This window comes from Lipotes vexillifer, unplaced genomic scaffold (assembly GCF_000442215.2).
Source record: "Lipotes vexillifer unplaced genomic scaffold, Lipotes_vexillifer_v1.1 scaffold717, whole genome shotgun sequence".
In the NCBI taxonomy this organism is placed as follows: domain Eukaryota; kingdom Metazoa; phylum Chordata; class Mammalia; order Artiodactyla; family Lipotidae; genus Lipotes; species Lipotes vexillifer.
In genome coordinates this window covers 2767774-2784064 of record NW_006798707.1, presented here as the reverse complement: position 1 = coordinate 2784064, position 16291 = coordinate 2767774, and the positions used below count along the sequence as shown (strand labels likewise).

General features: G+C 36.1%; 1 protein-coding gene across 1 annotated transcript in view; it reads right to left on the bottom strand.

The window, feature by feature from the left end:
* Positions 1-494: 494 nt before the first annotated feature.
* The window catches only part of WDR43 (WD repeat domain 43), a 45194-nt gene continuing 29397 nt past the window's right edge, over positions 495-16291 (bottom strand). Inside the window, exons 11-18 of the mRNA XM_007470873.1 lie at positions 15331-15462; positions 9056-9142; positions 8425-8456; positions 7372-7435; positions 4999-5112; positions 4422-4491; positions 2205-2254; positions 495-2103 (exon numbers count right to left, since the gene is read on the bottom strand). Of these exons, the coding sequence (XP_007470935.1) occupies positions 1921-2103; positions 2205-2254; positions 4422-4491; positions 4999-5112; positions 7372-7435; positions 8425-8456; positions 9056-9142; positions 15331-15462 (732 nt within the window). The 3' untranslated portion in view covers positions 495-1920. The remainder of the gene's footprint in view (positions 2104-2204; positions 2255-4421; positions 4492-4998; positions 5113-7371; positions 7436-8424; positions 8457-9055; positions 9143-15330; positions 15463-16291) is intronic.

Below are 16291 nucleotides of genomic sequence, written 5' to 3'. Positions count from 1 at the left end.
AAAAAGCTAGGAAGAAAAATTAACCTCAAAAAAGACACCACCACATACTCAAAACTTTGTTGTCTGGATTAGGAGTGGAATACCCTGAAACTAGAAAAGTCTTTGTAACAAGTTTGTAATTTAACTCTGGATTTGTCTAAAACAAGAAAGAGTAAGCAATTACTACCGTTCTCTAGGTAGAGCCAGGTGCGGGGGAAATCTGACCCAGGCCACAGGACACGGCCTGAGCCATGGGCACGTGCACCCTTGTGACTGCCACCGCAACCTCGGGTGGTGGGAGTGCGGCCCTGCCAGGCGGGGCAAGAAACAACCACTAGCTCCTAACAAAGTTCTTGGTTCCTTCACTTTGTTACAAATGCTAGATTATCCAAAAAGCCCTGAAAGCATTTACCTGTTAATGCTAGTGGAGTAAGATGATTTTTTTTAAACCTTCACACCACAAGCACAAACCTGTGGCTGTGTTCCCCTACATATACCACAAGACAAGCACTGGGTAAAGATGAATATTTATTCACTTTACAAAGAGAATGGTATTAAATTGCCATAAACAGCTCCATTTATAGACAAATATAACTATACATTACACCAGTAGCTGACCCTAACTTTCCCAAGATGCTCTATATGGCTCCAGCTCTATTAGTTGAGCACAGAAATCTGTCTTCCACCGATATCAGAAGTCCCTCGGAGATAACGGTTTTATGTTTTACATATTCACAGGTGGGAAAAATAAACCCATCTCCCCAGCCCTTTCTTAGAGTTGAGCTTCCATCTGCATGTTCCCTAGAGAGCACTAAGCAAATACTGGCTCATTCTTTTAAAAAAACAAAACAAAACAAAAACTTACTGATAATTTGAAAAGGCTTTTGTAGCACACCAAAATACTTCTTTATACATACATAAAAAATCTTGAGTCGGATTTATTTTAAGGTAAACATACCCTAACACTGCCAAGAGTGGGTAATGAAAAGGAACACATTAAATTACGGAATTATAAAAATATTTTCTTTGGAAAAAAATTCCAATAAGGTTATCATTAATATCTAAAACCAAAGAGAAAAAATAAACAACTGTTCTTTGATCCATTAGTAATTTAAATAAAAATGAAAACCTCTTCAAAAGCAGCTGTAACTGAATCTTTTAAAAAGTTGCAGGTAACGAGCACTTCTAAATCTATACACTGATGATTCTTTACAGGCAACTTGCAGTCAAGAAAAATCCTTAATATGGCTAATTCTTTAGTTTTTAAATTATCATAATTTTTCTGTGTTTTAAAAAAATAACTTCACATGACAGCTTAAAAAATAAGTGGTTGTTTTGGGGAAGCACTCCAAATATTCAATCTGACTCAAATCAGATTACCACAGTCAATAGAGAAGCTAGGGATACTGGTGATTTTATTTTTTTTAGTCACAATCATTTTTACTCCAGTCTTTAGTTTATCCCTTCATATTTTATGAAAATGTACCAAATAAAAATTTTTTCACTAGTGCTGCTTCATACCAGGATGTGATGAAAGATACCAACCTGAGATAAGAGCTGACTCCTTCACAAAAGTCCAGTTCTTGACCCTTACATGGGAAATGTCTTTATCTTCGCTTACATCAATTCTTGGCATAACCAATCACACCGGGATATTACATTATAAAAATATACCATATATTGGACACTCATGTCAGTACACTGCAGAAAAGGTATCTATTTGCTGTGTAAAGTTTATTAACATTTGAATGAAACTCTTATTTACACAGTTAAGTCTGGGGTGCTCAAGACAGCAAAGTGGCATGGGAGCCACCATTAGGAATTTGGAAATGTGCAGCGGTCCTTGGCATCTGTCACAGAGACAACCCTCCATAGGAGAACTCGGCAGCAGTGGGTAAGGTGAGCCAGTTTCCATAGTTCATTTGACTTGCTCCTCTCTGTTCATTCTTCTTCACTTTCATTTTCAGGATCTAAATCAGAATCTCCATTTAATTCCTTTTCACTTGCCACATCTCTGTCCTCACCATTTTCTTCATCTTTTTCTTCAGCATCCTCTTCTTCCTCTTCATCAACGTCCTCATCTTTTTCACCTCCTTTCTCTTCCTCATCTTCATCCCAATTATCCTGGTAGAAATGTTAAGCAAGGAAAGCATGATTGAAGGCCTCGTTCTTACAGGGTACAAAGATATGAGGCAGATTTATGTAACAGGAAACAAGTTACTCACATCAGAATCCTTATCTGCTATTTCATCATCAGACTCCTCTTCAGAAGATTCTGTAAGGAGGGGGAAACAAGCTTTAATTTTGTGATGAAAGCAGAGGACATAGCCCAGAAAGCTAAACAGAATCAGATTCCTGAATTTATTTTTAGAAATATATTCAGCTATCATCCAAGAAGGAACATTGTTTATATTCTTATCTGCATAAAAGTACATGTATTATACCATTCCATCAAGATCTCATTGAGCAGGACAAAGTATCAAAACCCTAACAAAATCCCATCTAAAACACTAAGTCATTGTACACTAACTATACTTCAATAAAAAAAAAAAAAAAAAAAAAAAAACTAAGCCGAGGATGTGGAGAAAAGGAACCCCTGTGCACTGCTGATGGGAATGTAAACTGGTTCAGCCACCATGGAAAACAGTGTGAAGACTCCCCAAGAAATTAAAAACAGAATTACCATATGATCCACCAAGTCTACTTCTAAATATATACCAAGGGAAACAAAATCAGGATCTCAGATATAACTGCACTCCCATGTTCGCTGCAGCATTATTTACAATAGTCAAGACAGGGAAACAACCCAAATGTCCACTGATGGAAGAATGGATAAAGAAAATGTGATACACACACACACACACACACACACACACAACACACACACACACACACAAAATGGATTATTAATCAGCCATGCAATAATAGGAACTCCTGCCCTTTGCAACAACATGGATGGACCTTGAGGGCCTTGTGCTAAGTGAAATAAGTCAGACAGAAAAAGGTAAATACTGTATGATCTCACTCACATATAGAATCTACAAAAACGAGATTCAATGATACAGGGAACAGATCGGTGGTTGCCAGAGGTGTCAGACAGGGGTGGAGGAAATGGGTAAAGGTCAAAAGACACCAACTTCCAATTAAAAGATAAGTCAGCCCTGGGTAGTTAATGTACACCATGGTGACCACAGTTAGCAATACTGTAACGTTTATTTGAGAGCTGCTAAGGGAGTCAATCTTAAAAGCTCTCATCACAGGAACAAAAGATCTATAACCGTGTGGTGATGGATGTTAACTAAACATTGTGATGATCAGTTCACAATATATACATATAGGATCATTATGTTGTACCCCCCTAAAACGAGCACAATGTTATATGTCAATTATATCTCAATAAAACCAGGGGAAAAAAAAAAATCACAAAAAGTATAATTAATTAATTCAGGTATGCTTTTATGTCCTTCAGTTATATTTTATAGTTTTCTCTATAAAGGTTTTGTTTCATTTTTTAGAGGTATTTCTAGGTACTTCATAGTTTTGGTTGCTGTGAATGAGATCTTTTGTCCTAAGACATTTCTAACCGGGACATTATGGACATACAATACATTATTGGGACATAACAATGCTACTGATTCCTTTTTGCTAGATCCTGGTATCCAGTAAACTTGCTTATCTGAATATTTCAATGGTGTGACTAGATTATCAAATAATGAGATGTACAAAGACGGAATTTCACTGAATTATTTTTCTATATCTATTAAAGTAACAGACAGTGTTCATAACCTGTTAACATGGTAATAACTACATTAACAGATTTCTTGATGCTAAATCATCTTACAATCTTTAAATAAATTCTACTCGGTAATGACATATTATTTTACTTAAGCACTTCTGTAATCAATCTGCTACTTAGGATATTTGAGGATGGCCTGAGATGTTATTTTCTTGACTATACTTGTCTGGTTTTGACTCATAAGATGTCTAAATTGGTGTATGTGACAAAAATGACTTGTTCCTTAAAGACTGATAAAAGTCACTTATAAAACCTGTGTCTGGTACCCTATGGGGAAAGGTTTTGATTAAATCAACTTAAAGCTATTAGCTTGTTCTAGGTTTCTATTTCTTTTTATTTTTAAGTCAATTTTGGTCATTAAAGTTTCCCAAGAAATTACCTATACCATCTAGGTTTTTTGTATTGGCATAGTTTGTTCATAGTGTTCTTCAAATCTCTTCCATACCTAATGCCCTTTGTTTCTGTATTATATTTGTGCCTTCGCTTTTTTTTACTTAATCACATTTTTGCCAGGTTTGCCACAAGCTTGCCCGTTTTATTAGGGAAGGTGTGTGTCAAAGCATGATCTCACACTGATGTTTTTACAAAGTCACAGAACTGAGTCAATGTGAAAAACTAAATGTTTAGCCTATGCCCCAAGCTTTACCTTCTTCATACACCAACTTTGCCTTCTGGGCAGGACAAGTCGATCCCTTCGTTTTTTCTGATGCTGTAACCTGAAAGATAATCAAGTGCTATTGTGAAGTAGAGTGTAAGTTTACCTCAAGTATCACAACCTTCCCCAACAGTAAACTCATCCTCAACCACTATAACGGATGACCTTAATACGATGTAGATCAAATACAGGGCAAAAGGCATATTCGTCAAATACAAGAAAGAATTACTCTGTAAAAGCTGAAAATACTTTTAAGGTAATCCAATTTCTTTCTGTGACAAAAAGCTGTAGAAATACCCTGTGACTCGTTGTTCATAGCACCACAACCACTCTAACTGTATTAACAACTGAAATATGACGGTGAGAACCTCCGAGTTAAAGATGACACAGGGAGAACTAAGTTAACTTACTGTCAAATACACAGCATTTCCTAGTCAAAAACTAGGTCCTGATTTACCAATTTTTTGCTGAAACAGGGTGCTTTCAACATTCAGGTAAACAATCCTTATTCCTCTCTCCATTCCCATCACATTCAAAAGTTTAGCACAAAACAATCTGATTTACTCACTTGCGTGATTAGAAGGATGAGCTTTCCGTGAAGGTGGGAGAGTTTCTGGAAAGTTTTTACTCTGCTTTCCATTAACTGGTACAGTGTTCCCAGCTGGGGTACCAGGTCAGGCAACTAAGGAACAACAGCAACAAAAAAATGATACTTTGATACTATTATAATAAAACATGGATAACAAATATATAAATCATGCTCAGATATGCCTGAGTATTCTGCCCCCAGCAAATGCTTGCACTTCCAGTGGCAGTGGCTGCTTGTCACACAGCCTAGCAACATCTCAAATTTTCAGAGGCCTTTACTGTCCTAACAGCAAAAATATAATACATTAAAAAAAAAAATAATGATGCAAGGTCAGAAGGAGAAACTGCAAGAAGAGACAAACTGCAGGGTGGGACTTCTTTGTGTTGATCGTATTATTTCAGAGAAGATCAATACAAAGGAGACACTAACTAAAGAGTAACCGCAAGCACATACCTCTGCGCTAAGAAGGGCTTCACTCTGAAACTTCCTCTCTGATGACTATTTACCTCCATTAGGTCCCAGCAGCTAGAGGAAGCTTTTCACAGCTTCCAGAGACCAGCAGGACAAAGTGACAGAATACAAAGCTGACCTTATGGTATTTCAAACATACTTCCTGTTAATTAACCCTCTGAGTTATACTTCAGAAATTAAAGCAGGAAATTATTTTCTTTGTCCCTCCAGAGCTTCAGAAAAAGGGACCCCACTCTTTGCCCTTTAATTAGCCTTTACTTGCCCTCCTTTCTCTGACACAAGAGTAAATAAGAGTGTTTCATTCAAATGTTAAACGTTAAACAGTAAAAATGAGAGTGTTTGTACATTACTAAAGCCCTCATGCCTAGCACAGTCCTTGACTTAGAGAAGGTACTTAAAGATATCTGATAAGGAAGGAAGAAATGCAGGAAAGGTGGGGGGAAAGCACTGTTTTCTGAGGAGAGAAAACTGTTTTAGGCTGGAGTCCACCCTGTACCATACTTCCATGGTCTATTTTGCCCTGACCTAGAATGTTATACGACTACTACTCCAGTAGTTATAACTTAGGGGTTGATTCCAGAAGGGATTTCACTACAAGTTCTCCTAGGGCTCTTTTTGCTTCTAAGCAATTCAATGAGGTCACAAAATGAGTGTCGCCCTATGCTTGTGGTAATCTTTCCATGCCCATCACCACGCCACTCAGACACTGCCCCCAATCCAACTCCCAAGATTTCTGTAAGCAGGGAAACCCAATATGCATTCTTTTTTTTTTTTTTGCGGTGCGCGGGCCTCTCGCTGTTGTGGCCTCTCCCGTTGTGGAGCACAGGCTCCGGACGCACAAGCTCACGGGCCCAGCCACTCCGCGGCACGTGGGATCTTCCCAGACCGCGGCACGAACCTGTGTCCCCTGCATCGGCAGGCGGACTCTCAACCACTGCGGCACCAGGGAAGCCCTCAATATGCATTCTTACTGTTTCCTATCTCTTCCCCGCATTTTAACATCCTGACAGAGATCTCCACAGACATGCAAAGAACGAACTGCCGAACTCAAAACAGGTTAATCAATAGTTTTTCCTATCTCAAACTACCGAAGGAAAAGGATCCTGAGACAGAGAACAAGGGACAGTGATCAGGAAAGAATTGGGTGAAACTGTTAAGAAGGGAAGAGCTGTAGTTTAAGGAGTAATTAAAAATTTTCAACTATCCACTAAAATCTTTCAAGAAAACCTATTTTAAGGTTCTAGATAACCAAATAAAAGAAGAACGAGCCAACTACATAATTTTATTTCTAGCTTAAACTATAATTAAATTGATGATGTGGCAATAACCCAGCTCATATTGTGACATATACAACTGGGTTTTTTTTTGGTGTTGCTTTATGATTTTATGCTCCCTCCCTTCCATCTGTATAGGTAATGAAGAGCTGACAGTAGCCCCAGCAAAATGTCAGGTATTAAGATATTCATTTCATTTTTATCACAAGGTAAAACAGACATGTTAGCATAGATATAAACTTTAAAAAGCTACTAAGCTTTTAGAAGAGGATGGGAGAGATACATACAATGTAAAGGTAATTTTGCTGAAACAGGTATGTATATAGAAAAACACCTTTAGACTAGTATGTAACTTTTCTCCTTTCTGTATTTTTCAAGCTTCTGTACAGAATATATATTACTTTTAAAATGTGGGCCAAAAAAGGGCCAGTTTATAAAAGGTAACAATGATGACAATATGACATTGCACCTGGGGAAAAAACAAATTCTTTAAAAGCAGCAGCTGATGGTTAAAGGGTAGATGGAGAGAAAATGGTTTTGTTAAGCCATCAGTTGATAATCTTTATCAAAGCCAAACTGTTCAGCAACTACAGGTGAAAAGACTTACTGTGGATAAGTAGGATGCATGGATCGTTAACACGCATTTTAGCCACTGAACCATTATAACAGCACTGGAAAAAAAAACACATCAACTACTATTCACAAATTCAAAATTAAATACGATGGAGTTATAAAGATCTAGAAAATGACTCTAATAAATAAACCACTGTGAATATGACAGTCGTCCATTCTTTCACTGGGTCTAGTTGAGGTCTGTGTAATATACTCATCTTTTGAGGAAGGGAGAGGGTAGTAGGATGGACTAGATAACAGGACAAAAATCCCTTCCTCTAAAATAATTCAATTCCAGATATAAAACCTGTGCTTCACTTCGTAATTAGCTGATACCAAGGCAGTAAACTGGGCTCAGCTGACGTTGCATTTTATGCTCATATCTGAGCCCATCATCTACTCATCATCAGGTACAAACAGCAAAAGATTTCCACACCAATATTAAAAGACAAATATAGACCAAAAATGTAAGCCGGGCCTAATTAATGAAATCTTTAGATTTCCTCTGTGAGCTCCAAAGGCTAATGGAGCCTATCACGAAAAAAAATTTAGAAAAGAAAAACTGTATTATAGACTCTGATAATACTATAGTACAAGCTGAGATCTTTGAGATATCAACACCCTGTATAAATATTTAATCATCAAATTAGCAAAAGAGACCCACAAACTTTAGTTATATAAAATCTTTCCTTGCAGTGTCTTAAGCAACTACCAGAGGCTGAGCAAGTTCTACAAATGGCCAATTTTACACATCGTGATTAGGCCTAAATTATTAAATAAGACTAATCCATTAAATGACCTGATATAATAAAGCTGAAAAACCTCAAATTTTCTGAAGGAAGGGAAAAACTGTAATACAATCTGAGAAATAAGAATCATTCAATTTAAAATAAGTGCAGAGAGCAATATCTGACACTTTGAGTTTTATCAGTTAGAATTTGAGGCTACCTACTATGTAATCTCATGCTGCCAGACACTGCTGTTTTTAAACAATCACATTTAAAATATTTATAAAATCAAAGCAGTTTAAGTCGCCTAAACATCTTACCTATTAGGATGTCCTTGTAATCTCTTTGTAAGCTGAGGAGGAGAAAAACAGTATTAGCAACAGTACTTCAGAGGCAGCCAATCTCCATGAGTTCCCATGATAACACATCCATAGGAACAAAGGGAAAGAATGACTGTATTAGGAAATCATTATTCTTAAATTTCCTAACTCCTAAATGTTCAACCAATTTAACATAATCTAGGAATACATTCCCAAAATAAAAATAATTATCTGATAAAAATCCAGGCTAGGGTTTATATGAATGAATATCCAGAACACACACGAAGATGGAAAATAGATTAGTGGTTGCCAGAAACTGGGGGGTAAGGACAAATGGGGAGTGATTAATGGGTACAGGACTTCTTTTTGATGTGGCAATTGCACAATCTGTAATATATTATAAAACACTGAACTGTACACCTTAAAGGTATGTAAATTATATCTCAATTTTTAAAATACTTAGAAAAAAATCTAGGTTAGGCAAATTTTGTCTGAGTAGATCTAGTGATCATCTATCATCAACTCTAAATACCCTGCTTGCTTACATACTGCAAATCCATTTCTCTGAATACTGGATTTTGTCTTTGAGTCATAGCATTAGGACCTTAAAATGAGAAGCATACTCAGTTACCTCTTGCAACAACGGAATGACAGCATGCAGGGGCATTCTTAGTACAGTTCTCTTTATTAGGTTTAAGTTCCTAGTTTGAAGTACTTTCTGTGAGGAAAAAAAAAATGTAAATAAGCATACTAAGAAACTAAGGACACTACAGGGAATACTGTCACTAAAAATTATCTTAAAAACCAAGCAATACTGAACTGTAGCAAATAAAGGTTAGGACTAAATGGAGAATGTTATATTATGTCTTATGGCTATCAGACAAGTACAGTCTTCAAGTATCAGGACATTTACTCCATTAAACAAGTTTCTGCTCCACAAATTCTAAATTCTTATAAGCTAATTTTTGATATAAAACAGAAAAGAACACCTCTCGACATTTAAATACAGGTATATACACCACTTTAGAGAAGTTCTCAAACCTTTGTTTTATGAAACATATCTTGTCATATCAACACAAGAGTGAGCAAAACACACTAAAATCACACTTACAAGGAAACATACCTTTTAAATGTTTTTGATAAAATTTTAAGCCAATCAAAAGATCATATAATGAGTGCTTGAGTCAAAAACTTTAAGGGTGAAATGCAGTCTCCACCCCATGTTGTATGGATAGAAAAGGAGATCGAGCAGATTGGTCCAAATTCTGGCAGGCCTTTCTATTTCTCCAACCCCCACCCAGATGCTTCATCTATAGGAGAGGGTGGGAAATGTGTCCTTTCAGGTTTCAAAATCCAGATACCCCCTTCCTCTGTAATACTTTTAAATATTTATCTTTCAAAAGGGTTTACTACTAGAGGAACTTCCCTAATGGTTGGTGCATGCTATGTTTTGACTGTTGTTGCTATAAAGATCATGTTCAGGATATGAACAGTAGAGGTATTACAGGGCAAAAACACGGAAAGTTCATTTTCAACCTACTTTAATGGTCTTAACATACCCTTTCAAAATTCTCTATGGATTTTATTTGCTTGTAAAAATATCTTTACACCAAACTTCTTAAATCTATCAAGTACTATTTAAAAACTATCACTGACATAATTACAAAGTTTATTATGCAAAAGATTATGTATTTTTATACATAATCACTGGGGAACTGACGGATGGACTGTCCTAATATTGTCATTTTCAAATAATCAGAACACAAGATTCAAAGCAAAGTATGTTGAGAACTTAAACAATAATTCACAAGGTGTCTGATGATACTAAACATCCCTCAAATCAAGTCTTTGTTATAAATCAGTTATCACAAAGTTCCAACGATGTACAAGTTACAGGGAACATCGTCTGAACTAGTCTACAAATACTTTTCTTTTAAAATGAAGTACAGTTGCTTTACAGTGTTGTGTTAGTTTCTGCCGTACCAGGAAGTGAATCAGCTATATGTATACGTATATCCCCTCCGTCTTTGACCTCCCTCCCACCCATCCAGGTCATCACAGAGCACTGAGCTGAGCTCCCTGTGCTTGCTATACAGCAGGTTCCCACTAACTATCAATTTTACACATGGTAGTGGGTATATGTCAATCCTAATCTCCCAATTCATCCCACTCCCCCTTCCCCCGGTGCCCACACATCCATTTTCTATGTCTGCATCTCTTTTTGTTAAGGTACTCAATTTTCACAGCATGTTCACCAAACTATCAGGCTTCACTGTCTTAAATGGCCAAGTAGAATAGTAGCACTTTAGGTCAAGGAATACAATCTTGAACTTGCTGCTGCACATTATTTATACCAAAAGCTTGGTTAAGAAACATAATGTAGGGCTGAAGGTTTGAAAAATACGTGGTTTGTGAAATCCTCCAGTGCTCTAAATGTTAAGTGATCAGACAATTTGTTGTCCAAACTGGGACACTTCTGTGAATGAAAGGAGTCACTATTAGTAATTACACCAAGTTAAGAGGTGTAAACCAAAACTGTCACAGGCAAATAATGGTATGTATGGCCAGCTATTTAGAAGTTATTCCAAACTGCAGGACAGAAAAATGTAACAAGCTCTCAGATAATCCTTATGCTCACTGAAGACAGAGGTTCTATGATAACAATTTTCAAATTAAAAATATGCAAAAAAAAAAAAGTTATCCCAAACCAAGCAAAATGATAATGAATAGAGGAGTTAGCATTATTAACTTCTGCCAAGACTATAAACCACAGCTACAAGTAGCAAGAAGATGATACTGAAGATGGGATTTTTTTTTAAAACTTTACTGTATTATAACTGAAACATAACAGTGCACATTTAAAGTGTACTATTTGATCAGTTTGACATACATATTTACCCATGAAACAAACACTGTAATAAACATTCTATCACCCTCAAGTCTCCTTGGACCCTTTACATTCTATCCTTCCCTTCCACCCCACCGTCCTCAGGCAACCACTGAGCTACATATTGGTTTGCATTTTCTAGAATTGTTCTATAAATGAAATCAAACTGTATGTACTTTTTTGTCTGGCTTCTTTCTCACAGCGTTAAGTTTGAGATTCATTCATGTTGCTGATGAAGCAATATACATTCTTTACATTGCTAGATAACAATTTATCCCTTCATGTGCTCAGGGTTCTCTCCAGTTTGGGGCTATTAAAAATAAGGTTGCCATGACCATTCGTGTACAAGTCTTTGTATGAACATTTGTTTTCAATTCTCTTGGTAAACACCTAAGAGTAGAATGGCAGGATCTTATGGTAGATGTGTCCTTCACTTTTAAGAAATGGCCAAACTGTTCTCCAAAGTAGGCGTACCATTTTACATTCCCCCCAGCAAGATATGAGAGTTCCAGTTACTCCACATCCTCGCCAATAGATGGTACTATCTTTTAAGTTTTAATCAATCTATAATGGGTATGTAGTGTTATCTCACTGTGGTTTTAATTTGCACTTGTGATGATTAATGATGCTATGATACCTTTACATGCACTCACTGGCCACTGGAATTCTTTTATGAAATATGTGTGCACGCATTTACCAAATGTTTTTTATTTGAGTTGAGTCTCACTACTGAGTTAAGAGTTCTTTATCAATTCTGGATATAAATCCTTTGATATATAAGTTGGGTTTTTTTTTCCCCAGCCTGTGGCCTGCCTTTTCATTCTCCTAACAGTGTCATTTCAAGAGAAAAGTTTTTCATTTTTATTAAATCCAAATGACCAATTTTTCCTTAAGTGTTTCATGCTTTTTGTGATGAATCTAAGAAGGCTTTTTCCATGCAAATCTGCATAACATTTTCTCCTATTTTCTTCTAGAAGTTTTGAGGGTTGGTTTATACATTTATGTCTGTGACCTATTTTTATGTAGACTTTTGTGTAAGATGTGAGGAAAGAGTTGAGATGCATTTTTTTCCATATAGATATTCAATTGATTCAACTGTAACTGTTGAAAAGACTTTGCTTTCCCAATTGACTCAACTTAGAAGTACCTTTACTGAAAACCAATTGCATGTGGTCTATTTCTGGACTATTTTGGTTCCTTAATCTATATTTATGTTTTCACTAATACCAAACTATCTTGATTACTACAGCTTTTTCTTGAAATCAGGTAGGGTAAGCTCCCCAATTTTGCTCTTCATTTTGTAATTACTTTGGTTATTTCATGTCCTCTGAATTTCTAAAAGATAGCTGCTGGAATTTAATTGGGAATGTATTAGATACATAGAATAATTTGGGGGGAACTGCTCATCTTAACAATACTGAATCTTCCAAGCATGAACATAGGCCTTGGTTAATTTCTCCCAATTTTTGTAATTTTCAATGTAGAGGTAGAAACATCTTTTGTAGATTTATCCTAGGCATTTTTTGGTACTATTGTAAATGGGAACTTCTAAGAAATACTTAATTTAAATAAAATTTTTAAAATATTTAAAAATATATAAAACTCCTATGGGTGCCATGAATTACATAAATGACTAAGCATATCTTTTTTGCATAAGCTATAGACTATTTCTTTAGGTCAAATTGCCACTTTCCTAAAAACCCATAAACTTTAATGTCAAGTGTTCTACAGTAGGGATTTTTAACCTCACCTTTGGTCCTATGTTGCATACCTGACACTGCTCACTTTCTTTCTTTCTTTCTTTTTTTAATATTTATTTTGGCTGCGCTGGGTCTTAGTTGTGGGATCTTTTAGTTGCGGCATGTGGACTCCTTAGTTGTAGCATGCACATGGGATCTAGTTCCCTGACCTAGGATAGAATCCGGGTCCCCTGTATTGGGAGTGTGGAGTCTTACCCACTGGACCACCAGGGAAGTCCCCTTTCATTCCTATTTTTAATGACCTCCTACTATATTTCACATATCCTCAGAAGGTACCTTTGGAAATGAGGAACACACTTTCCAGGGGAAAAAATATTTGATTTTTTTTTTTAACTTGCCTCTTTCTCTTTAGAATGCATGATATCCCAGGTAATACAGTATGGGAATACTCCTATATTCTAGTTTTTCTTTCTTTTTTTTTTTTTTTTAAAGGTTATTGACTTCTACTTAAACAATACGACATATCACCTCAAAATCCTTAATAATGAAAAGATCTTACACGTACAATTCTTTACAATTTAAGAAGTGTTTTCACAAACATCATTTCCTTTACTCTCCCAACAACTCTATGACACCTGACAAAAGTACACACTGTCACATCTGAAGTGCCAGATGATTCTAATCTGAATCTCTTCAAGCTTCTAGATCCAACTACCATTGTACAGGACTATGACGGACAAGAATTATATTAAATGATACTTGTTGGGTTAAAAGACCCAGTAAAATGGATTTGCAGGAGGCAAAATCCAGAATGTGAAATCTCTTTAGAGCAAATAACCTAGCTTCCCCAAATTGCAAAAGACAGAAAAGGCAAATCCACCAAATAGTGTGGACTTCATTGGGATCCAGTTTTGAAGAAAGCAAGGAAAAAAAACTTTACAAGACAATCGGCGAAAGATAAATACTAACTGGATATTTGATGATTTTAAGGAAACACTGTTCACCTTTTTAGGTGTGATAATGAACCGTGGTTATGTTTTTTAAAGGAATTGCTATTGTTACAGTTGAACAGGGATATATTTGTGGATGAAATAAATAATAGGTATGAAATTTGCTTCACTATAACCTGGGTAGGGGGTGAGCAAACAGATAAAACAATAATAGATAGACTGGCTAGTGCTGATAATTTTTGAAACTGGGTGACGGGTTCATGGTGGCCCACTGTACTGTTAAATGTTTTCAAATGTTTCTTAGAAACAAAACAAAACAATAACTGATTCACCTGTACTACTGAAGAAGTTTTCAAAGCACAGTTAAGTAAAGCAATGATGGCAGATAAGTTATATTTTAAAAACATTGTCAACTGTTTTCTATAGCTTATTTCTCACCAAATCCTCACCTAGGTTTCTATGCCATGTTAAACTAAAATTGACCTCCCAAAATACATACACTCACAAACTATTTTAAAGGTAAGTTTAGGTTTTTAGATATGCCTGGTTTCCCCTCTCCTGTTTTGCAAAATCCCCTTAAAGACAAATATAAGATATTCCCATTTAGATCAAAATACAAGTCAGAGAGACCTTACTTATAGGCTGCATATTAAAGTCACATCTATACTAAGTGGCACCATAATATCACTAAGAGTCACTAGGAATAAATGCACTTAGCAAATATAAACTGCTTTAATCTGATCAGGCAGTGCTGAAGTCCAATTTTTTACACTTAAATTTTCTCTACAGACCACTTTCAAATTCTGGAATTTAAGAGGACCAAATTAAGCAACATCATACAAGCAGTCACCAACTTACAAACACAGAAATCTTAAGTGCCTCCCTTTTATATACCCCCAACCCTCTTGAATTTTTCCCCCAAACCTCCTATCCATTGCCAAGGTTCCACCTCACCGCCCCCTCTCACGGCCAGGGGGAAATAAGTTTCTGGAGTCCAGAGTAAAAACTCAGGAACGCATTTTCCTACAGAAAAAAATATAAATTGTGATCTAGAATGCTGAGTATTATAATTCAGCTACACAATGTTTATAAAGGCTTTTGTGAACTAAAGCCTAAGAACCTAGTAACAATTCACAACGGTATTTCTATGAGAAAATGCATTCCAGGTTCAAAATAATTTAATACAATCCCTTTGTAGGTTGGTGACTGTCTGTATAGTGCCACCAAGTGATATATATTTGACTAAACTCACAAAACATTAAATTCAAGACAGCTACATAACATGACTATTCACTCTAAATGTGCTGTCAATCACTTTCTAAGAAAAATTAACCATCTTAATTCATTTAAAAACTGCTATAATACTTACATTTAGCATTTCAAAATCATTACTTTCTAAACCCTGTGTGAGGAGAACTGGAAAACTGTTCGTCTGTGGAAGGGTATCCTTTTCTTTTTTCGCATCTATATCCAGTGCTCCCAGGCGTTCTTCAATGCTAACCTACAGAACAGAAATGACCAGTTAATGTTGTATGAGACAACAACTAAAGCAGTTTGGTCAAATTACTTTGTGCTTATGTCTCAGAAGACAAAAGCCACTGACTGATTCACACCTCAACACTGAAAAACACAAATATACTCTTCCTCATTCCAACAGAATCTCATCACCATAAAGCCAATGTCGTAGACAAGTGTAATATCTGCAAGTTTCTAGACTCTAGTGAAAAAAACTGAAAACCATGATTTGAAAATGCAATTCATAAAATCCCCTCTATATGAAGATTCAAAAAAGACAAGGATCTGGCAACTGATTACTAAAGCACAAGAAAAGACCTCTAATCACAAAAGCTTCCCCTTCTGTAATTATCCCTTGCCATCAACCTCAGATCTTTTGCTAACAAATATTATCAAAAGAGCATAAAGACAGTTATGTTCCTCCCAAAATTTATAAGATGTCTTCCTATTTTTCTCTTTGTTTGCTATACAAAAACTCACTTGTACATAACTAATCCCTTATGAAAGCAAATCTAACAACTACGTTCTGCCAGCCCCTTGGAAGCTCAATCAAAATACGAACGTTCTAGTACTACCAAAGCAAACAGAGAGGCTTTGGTAAAGCCTCCTGTTTGGGTTATGTTTTATGAAAAACATTAAAAAGGTAGGAAAAAATTAAAGGGTAGGATCTAGGCCAAACTAGAGGAAGTTGACACCTTATTTTTAAAGCAGATATCATGTTATTGAGAAACAATTTTTAAGAACAGCAATGTTATTCCCTAACCCCTCACCCCCAATAAAGCAAGACATTTAAAATCAGGTAAAGAAACACTCTT